The sequence below is a fragment of the Solanum verrucosum genome, unplaced genomic scaffold (assembly GCF_900185275.1).
Source record: "Solanum verrucosum unplaced genomic scaffold, falcon-dt-bn FXZP01000060.1, whole genome shotgun sequence".
Classification (NCBI taxonomy): domain Eukaryota; kingdom Viridiplantae; phylum Streptophyta; class Magnoliopsida; order Solanales; family Solanaceae; genus Solanum; species Solanum verrucosum.
In genome coordinates this window covers 1,009,692-1,018,727 of record NW_026020129.1, presented here as the reverse complement: position 1 = coordinate 1,018,727, position 9,036 = coordinate 1,009,692, and the positions used below count along the sequence as shown (strand labels likewise).

Below are 9,036 nucleotides of genomic sequence, written 5' to 3'. Positions count from 1 at the left end.
GGAACAAACATAGATGCAAATCTGAATCAAGATGCACAACATGAAGTGTTAATTCAATTAGTCTGCAAGTTAAAACGACTAAACAAGGTTCAATTAGTCTTACAAGAACTTATATTGAAAATTTTCTTTTTGAAGAGCTAGTTTATCTGGTTGTTTGTACATTATGTCACTATATGAATGAGTTTATGTTAGCTTTTCCAATTATTTTTTTCCTTTTCCTTTTTCCTCTTTTAGAAAAAAGGTGTCTTTGAATCCGTAACATATTGATGTAAATAAGCTTAATATTTTTGCAGGGTTTGTAAACTGCACAATAAGATTGAACCAGTTCCAATTTCTGTGTACTAGATCCAACATCCTTGTTCTATAGAAGAAAATTGGTAAGTGTTCCTTTTATCTTTCGAAATGTAATAGTTATGGCTAATGATTAAAATTAAAGGATATAATTCCCTTATTAACTGTTATTTCTTTTAATGTTTTTTCATAGAAGAGGTGATATTCCTCTATTAAGATCACATCCCCAAAAAACCATTCCAATCTACTCTCTTTTGACAAGTTTTGACAAAAAATGATTGAATGTAGAGATACTGATTATTGTAAGGTTTATTGTTGGTAGTCTCCGTGATCTCCTTGAATTATTGATGTTTGATCTCTACTACCGGTTTCACTTGCCCATAATGGGTTTTAGTAATACAACTCATTTAGATTTTCATGCAGATACAACTCTGTGCTATCTGTAGTTCTGCTGGCAAAAAAATTAAATGGAGTGGCTAGTAATCATCATTACATTGGTTGTGCTGTGGGTGGCTTCACTCTTTAAAATTCTCCACGAATCTCTCTCTGCCTCACAAGCTGCAGTTTTAAATGATGGTATGGGTGACTTCTCAACAAAATGTCAATTCTCGTTTTCTTTTGTATTTACTGACTGCCTTGGTGTTGTTATGAATTATTCTCTTAGAATATAAATACATGCATACATACAACTTTCCTATAGTGTTTGTTCCACAGCTAATTGCTTCCCTTCTTAATATGTATATTTTTTTTATGTTTCAGGTGGAGTTTTTCGCAAGAGAAATGTCTTATTGGTTATTGCCCATCCTGATGATGAGTCTATGTAAGGTTGAACATGTTAACTTTGAGTTGTTATTTGTTCGTATCATTAATTTTCTGAGCAATGCAAACTTTTGAATTGCTATGGAGGGAGTTGCAGGCTAAGACACTTGGAACTATTGATGTTTGCGTAATCAAGACACAACTTCCAATGCAAGTGTTTACGATCGTACAATAGTATAGTAACACAACCAAGGGTTGGGGTCGAGTCCCAAGGGAGTGGGCTTGAGAATTAATAGAAAAATAAAAATAAGTTCTAATTAGTCATAGCTAAAAACATTATCGAATATAAACATGTTAAATCTAAGGGGTGACGCAAGCGTCAATTATCAATGGGGGTTTGTGACAAGTAAGCAAAAACAACAAAAATGCAAATGGTACTAATCAAGGAGAGGGGATTCTTGGGATGTGATAGGAATACAGGTTATACTAGATCGTTGGGTACATACTTTTGATAGTAATTTCGTTGAATATTTGTGACTAGGCTAGACTATAGTGGGGTAAGCTTTCTCTTGAACAACTTACCCCGAATCAAATGGGTTCCTCTCGGACACCCACTTGCCAAAGAACAGCCTCCGCCTTAGCCTACTCACTCTCTCTCGCTAAGTGTGTGGGAGAAGGACTAGGGTTCACTCTCTCGAGCTGAACCTCATGTTGACCCACTCCCACCGGCCATCAATTTGGTAGTCTTAGTTTTACGACCTCTCTCTCGAGCAAGCCGAAAACACAAAGGTGAAATCGTATTTGCAACTACAATTTCATTAAGTTCCAACACAACTACTAAACGAAATCACATCTAAACAACAAATAAACTATCAGCAAGCAAGACCCAATAATTAATCTAACCCATATTCACATAATCACACCCCAAGAATTGGGGTTTTAGCTTGACATGTAAAAGAGAGAAATTCTTACTCATTTGCATTCAAATGAGTATGAAGATTTTAGTCTCAAAACAAGTCAAGAGTGAAGAATCCAAGAGACCCAAACCAAAATTGTTGGAGTTGAAACCCTTTGAATCTTCAAGTTCTTCAAAACCCTCTCCAAACTTAGAACTCAAAAATCTATGTGAAAAATTATATATTGAAAATCTCATTTTAAGCTACAACTCTCAACGAGTATTTATAGTTTTCAAAAATCTGTGCTGCAGCGGATCATTCGGCGTCGTTAGTCGAGATCGCCGATCAACTCGGCGATCCGCCCTTTGGTAGGTTTCATCGCCGTCTTGCTCTATCCTTCAGCATCGTCGTGTTTTGGATCATTGGGTGACATAGTACTGCTTCGCGGAACTGCTCGGCGTTACGCCGACTGCTCCTTTTCACCGCCGATTTGTTCCTTTCCTTCCGGGCTTAGCACACTGGAACAAAAGGCGAGGATAAGACCTTTTGGCGACTCGCCGAATGGGTTCGGCGATACTCAGATCTTCATTTCTTCATTCTTTCAGCTGCCTTTGTTCCTTTTTTGCTAAGTAGTGTCCATGCTTTCCCTCAAACTCCAAATACCTGAAACTTAAGGGTTTTCATCAGATATTGAGATAAAATATGCATTTGAGGATACTAATTCTATCAAAATATAGCCCTATATGAGTCCAATTTGTGGACTCATCAACTATACGTTAGTTTTGTTCAAGATTATGAGAGCCCTATGTGTCGTTAGTTATACACTAACATAAAGTTGCTCAATTGAAACAAATTTTATCAGTCGAGTTCATAGTTGAACACATTCACAGAAGAATGAAGTCCATGGATTTGTATGTCCATCTTGAAACGCGGTGGACTAGAAATTTGGTGGGCTAAACTATAAGATTCAATTATGACCCCTTTGTTAAATAAATTATTAAAGAACTGAATTATGATTTGTCTTCATATAAATTATGATTTCAAACCTTTTGTTTTGTTTTGTTAAGCATATGATGTCCTGATACATATGATACTTGAAAATCTATGACCTAATAAAATGCTATAACTTTCTTTTTCTAAATTTTATCAGATTTCCTTAAGGCTTGTTCTAAGAGAAGCATCCTTTCCTGGATATTTTTCTTTGCAAATTGTGTTTAAAAGTAGTTGGTAACAAGGATCATAACTCTCGATGTCAGTTCCCACATATGCTACAATGACCTTTCAATGTTTGGGCAATCTTGTTATTAAGTAATCATTATTATATCTATTTGCTGAAAGCATTACTATTGTGAGATAATGACTTATGGTGCTTTTTACTCTATACTGTAGGTTCTTTACTCCAACCCTTAATTATTTGTCTTCGAGAGGATGTAATTTACACATATTATGCATGTCAACAGGTAAGACTTGTAGAATGTTTCAATTTTTGTTGCAGATGCTGAATATAAAAAATTGTTTATGCCTAATTTTTGGGTGGCATGTGTATTTTGGTTGCCAGATATATTTCTCAAGACACAAAAAGTAAATTTCAAATGAAAAGTTGATTTTTGAACTGGTTGAAATACTTAAGCAATTGATTTTTCTTAGAAGTATGATCCAATTCAAGCAGTGTTGTTAATCCTGAGATTCGCTTTCTAAATTTGAACTATTGCAGTTCTTTTTAAGTGTAGAATGTTTAAATGATCAGAACGCAAATCACTAGAACTGTTCTTTAGCAAATCCTTATCCTAGATAACCAATAGTCTATCACTGATTCTAACTTTCAGTATATTTTTGCTGCTTTGTTGCATTGTACTGAAATATAGGTAATGCAGATGGTATGGGCAGTGTCAGAAAAGAAGAACTTTATTTAGCCTCGATTGTGCTTAAGGTGATGTGAAGATTAATGCTAGATCTGTGATCTTTTATGTTGGCTTTCATGTAAAACTATAACGGATTCCTTTATATCTGCGAATTGCTATAACAGATTTTTTTGTAAAATGTTGGAGAAGCTAGTCAGATATGAGTCATTGATCTTTCTGTTCTCTATTAATTTACTCATGTAGGTTCCACAAAAGCAAGTGAAAGTCCTTGATCATCCAGATCTACAGGTATGCTGGCTGTATCAGAATGGTATATCTATATGTTCTAAATGTTTAAGCAGAGTTCTAATGCGTAGCTCTGACTAGGATGGTTTTGGCAAATCATGGAACTCTAAGTTATTGTCAAAGATTATCAAGGAGGAAATTGTCAATTGTGCAATTGATTTGGTAAGTGATTTCAGTTAATTATCTTGTTCAACTAAGATGGTCTTTCGGATAATCTTCAGTAGCTTCTGCTTCTTTGATCGCTTATTCAAGTTTCCTCCTGTTGATTTCATTGTATAAGCGGCTTTTCTACTTTGCTAGATTAAAATCTTGATCTGTAGTTTGTTTATTTGTTCATTTTAGTTTTTTTTTTTTTTGGGCTAACTAACTGACTTTTATTAATCACCAAAGTATTGAATTACATTGCTATAGCTTGCTACAACTTAGCAAACTATTTCAACTTGCCACTTAAACTATGAGCTAATTAGAACAACAGAATCTAAAAAATGTAGCCATGGACTTCATATTGTATTCTAGGGGGAGCTCTAACACAAATAACATATATACAATCTCCTTAGCTATTGTTTCCCTTGCACGACTTCGTTGAGCCTGCTTTGTCTTGCCCTTTGTTATTCTAATGATCCACTGAAGTGTTGTTCCCAGGTGGTAGGATCATACATTGGTCTCTGCATCCACTGTAGTACTCTATCCCATAGAGCTTTGGAGAAAGGACATCGTACAAATAGGTTCTCTCTGGATTCATCTTGTGTTTGGCACATGCTGCACTTGGTGTCGAACTGTCGATCACCATTCCTCATTTTAGTAACCTATCTGTGCTCGGTAGCTTCCCATGTATCTGTAGCCAGGTAGTAAATCTAGCCTTTGGTCTAGCTGGATTCATAAATACTAAGCATTTCCATGGAACTGAAGGTTTATCACCAATTAGCTGATTGTATACCTTTTGTATGACGCTCCTCTTAGAATCAAGTGAGTGTGACTGCATTGCAAAGGCCCTTGCTTCAAATATTTTCCTAATCATCCAACACGCTTGCTTTGGCACTTGGAGATTGCTCAGAAGTTGTCCTTTTATGTAATAGGTGTGTACCCACCTAATCCACATCCTGTCTTCCTTATGCTCCAAATCCCAGTAGTTCTTTGTGATTGCAGCCTTATTCCAAAGGAGCAAATTAGTGATATTTATACCGCCCACACACGTTGGAGTGCATGCCTTTTCCCAAGCTACTTAGGCTTTCCGTGTGATGGTATTGCTTCCAAACCATAGGTAGCTTCTGCAATGTGCTTCAATTAGTTTTAACATTTTGGATGGTAGCATGAATATTTGTGCCCAATATGCTTGAATTCCAATTATAACAGTCTGAATCAGTTGCACCCTTCCTGCCTATGATAAGTTCCTAGCTGTCCATGAAGAATATACTTTTCATTATTCTGAATTTGATTTGATTTACCCCCTGCTTAATTGGAATTTATACGGAAGAATCCATTATTATGTCTTCATTGAGGCCTACCAATCTGGAATTTAAGCAGAGAACCCAATAGAATGGTTTACATATTTCTTACCTGGTGTCTACCAAATATATCATGGACCTTTGAAACAAGTGCAAAATTTTAATGTGATAGACCGTTGTATTTATGCAGCTTTAATGTTCGGTATTATATAGGAAAGCCTTTCAGAAGGAAAGCTGGAACTTTCATAAAGAAAGATGGGGGTAACCTCATTTTGTTCCAAATTTAGGGAATGAGGCAGCGGTTGCCTATTTCATAGTTCATGTTGTAGACAATAAATTTTGCGTTTAGAAAATACTCAAAACTTTCAAATACTGTAATAAGTGTAGTATTTATTTTAACACTGAATATTACAATCTCAATAATTCCTATGATTCTTCTTTTCACAAATAAATTTGCAGTCACTTTTTCATTTTGTAATTTCTGTTTTTCCTTTGTGTTTTTATCCAAAATGTTGCCTTACATTATTTGTGAGCAGAGGAAAATCTTATTATGTCACCTTTTCATCTCATGGACATTTGTTCTCCAGGTCATAACTTTTGATAATTATGGAGTCTCAGGTCACTGTAACCATCAAGATGTTCATCAAGGTGTACGGTAGGTTATTTGTCATATTCTGGTAGCCATTAGTAGTACTTTGCAAATGAAATTAGTCACCATATATTCTGGTAGTAATTGGATGTGCTCTTGCAGATGTTATAAACAGATTTGTTTAGTATAGACAGTGATATTTAATACTGGCAAAGTTTCATAAATCATAATGATCCTATTTCTTTATAGTTTGATATCTCTCTTATACTTGGTTAAGTTTTTTGAACAGGCATCATTATAAGGGATTCTTTACTTTTCTTTGTTGAATTTGTAATTGATTGACATGCCGATAACATGTTGTGTAAGTTGTATGACAAGGAAACGTTGATGAGTTGGACACTCCTTTGTAGATGTAAGCCTTCAAACTAAATCTTCTTCATGACTTAACAAACTAACTTAACCATAATTCTCCTGTTATTATAGCCATGTTTGTGTGTTTACTTTAGGTCCGATGACTTTTGGAGTCTGTTAGTCATATCAGAGATTTATATACCAGTAGAAAGTAGAAACTGTAAAGAATTCTAGTACTTCTTTTTCTTTTTTTACTTCTTGCTTAGAGTGGCACGGTTAGTGAGGATTCATGTAACCGATTCCAACTTGGTTTTGGGATTGAGGTGTAATTGTTGTTGTAGCATATTCTTCCACTAGTCTTCTAAAATCTTTGGTAGTGAAACATGTAAGGCTTAGAATTAGTAGCTTTATTTTAAATTAAATTTCCTTGCAATATCTACTTTGTTTAAACATTGAAGGCACACCACTATTTTATGTCTTTCAACTGCCCATGCTGTTGATAAAATTACTACTTTAACAATACAAATACCTTTCTACTTCCATACTTTGTAGCACATCTTGATAAAATAGTTTTTTCATTTGCAGAAAACTATTGCAAGATACTTCACATAAAGAAGTTGAAGCCTGGGAGCTTGTGAGTTCTTCCCTTGTCTCATTACCTTTGGCGCTACTTGTAGATTTTTATTTTAGTTTCTTGGGAATATCATAAAACAACTATGTCGATGTCTCACTTCCAAGCATGTTGGAGTTGACTATACAAATTTTACTGACCATGTCGTCCCTTATAACTTATAAGCTCATCCTTTTCTTGGGAGTATCATAGCTTGAAGAATTCAAATGTTCATTGGTTTTGCATTTCTATGACTATGTTTGGAATCTTTGCCTATATATCACAATTTTACGGTTTAAGTTTTTGACTGGAGGCTGTGATTAATCATTTTCAGGTTAGCACTAACATATTGCGCAAGTACAGTGGACCAGTTGACATATGGCTGTCCCTTCTATCTGCTAAGTTCCATTTAAGCGGAGTAAGGCATTGCTTGCTAAATGAACATCCCAGAAGGAGCTTAGCTGCAATGGCTCAGCACAAGAGTCAGTGGGTTTGGTATGTAATACCTTTGCTATATTATCTTGCTTACGATGGTACACGTATAAAAAAGTCCGAAAAAAAGAAACAAAGGAAGGGTCATTTCAATCTCAGCTTCGCTTTCCAGACATTCATTTCCTTCTTCTTTAGGGAGTAGTGGTTTAATCCATTATGGAAGGGAGAAGATAAATCAAATATAAAGTAAATGATCTGTAAGACACATCCAGTCCTCTAGATTGCAAGACATCACACTGTTGTCCTTGATGTATTGCTTTCAGTAGAAAAGTAGTTGCTGATATCACTTGATCTTGGGACTAAGACATCGGTATTTAGCCAGATGAGTCTTCCCAAAAACATTTTATCCACACACATTACATGTTTTATGACTATCTTTTGGTTTGCCTTTTTCAGGTTTCGCAAGCTATTTGTTTCTTTCTCAAGTTACACATATGTTAACTGCCTTAAGAAGATCAATTAGATACATATAAGGTTATTGGTTCCTCAAGACACTTGACCAACTTGATGTTGGTTCAGCAATGAGAACAGTAGGTAAAATCACTGAGTCGATCAGTTCCGCATCTCTGAAGCTTTAGAAAGTGAAGGCAGTGTTAGAATTATTGGTAATTGCAGAAATAGTTGGTCCATCACCCAGTGTCCAGTACTCGCATTGGGGCTTGACTTCATGCTCGCTTTTTTTTATATTATTTATTAAGTAATAAGTGCTTTTGTTTTGGTGAATAATATAGTTTTGGCACACAGCCAGTTAATCATAGACTAGTTCCCATTCTAATTCTCTTCTCTTTTTTGGTTCCTCTTTTGAACAACATTGCTGGACTTTTGAAAATGTAACATTTTTGTGTGATTTACGTGAATGACCTTGAACTTTTGACCCCACTTGCTCCAAGAAGTTTAACAAGTTTTTATCTCATAAATGGAACTTTTGATTTTTTATCTTGAATTTGCCTGTGGGATAAGATGCGATCAAAAGTTCAAGATCAATCATTTTCAAGGTTATTGAGTAATATTTTGAAGGAGCGATTACAAATTGAGGAAGAGAAATGTAATGTTTAGTAGTAAACACATTTAAATATTTCTAGTCTCACTAAGAACTACCATAAATACTCATATACATGAAACAAATAAGATAAATACCTCACCTTGGGCGTTTTTGCTTATATCTAAAATTGTTTATAAAAAACAATATATTATGTATATAAAATTATATCTAAAATTGTTTATAAAAAATATATATATTATGTATATAAAATTATAAAATATATGTATATAATTTGTCAGTTCGATTATATCTTCGTTTTTTAACAAAATAAAACTAAATCCAAATCGATTTACTTAATCAATTTGATTTGATTTTTCAAGATCGATTTTTATCCAAATTGTGAATACCCCTATACAAAACCTATAAAAAAAAATATAATCTTATAGAAAAAAAAAAGCATATACTCTAATACTA

At 34.5% G+C, this 9,036-nt stretch overlaps 1 protein-coding gene across 3 annotated transcripts; it reads left to right on the top strand.

Annotated features, from left to right (window-relative positions):
- The first annotated feature begins 284 nt into the window (after positions 1 to 284).
- On the top strand, positions 285 to 8,206 carry LOC125826427 (probable N-acetylglucosaminyl-phosphatidylinositol de-N-acetylase). Of its 3 annotated transcripts, none has more exons than XM_049505754.1 (11): positions 285 to 377; positions 715 to 867; positions 1,051 to 1,111; positions 3,336 to 3,406; positions 3,812 to 3,876; positions 4,052 to 4,096; positions 4,175 to 4,255; positions 6,126 to 6,193; positions 7,064 to 7,112; positions 7,423 to 7,583; positions 7,977 to 8,206. In XM_049505754.1, the coding sequence occupies exons 2-11, from the start codon at positions 759 to 761 to the stop codon at positions 8,041 to 8,043; spliced, it is 777 nt and encodes a 258-aa protein (XP_049361711.1). In that variant the 5' UTR covers positions 285 to 377; positions 715 to 758; the 3' UTR covers positions 8,044 to 8,206. The 3 variants fall into 3 exon arrangements, with proteins under 3 accessions (XP_049361711.1, XP_049361710.1, XP_049361712.1); XM_049505753.1 differs by having other exon boundaries at positions 715 to 873; XM_049505755.1 differs by lacking the exon at positions 285 to 377 and having other exon boundaries at positions 719 to 867; positions 1,051 to 1,116.
- Positions 8,207 to 9,036: the final 830 nt, after the last annotated feature.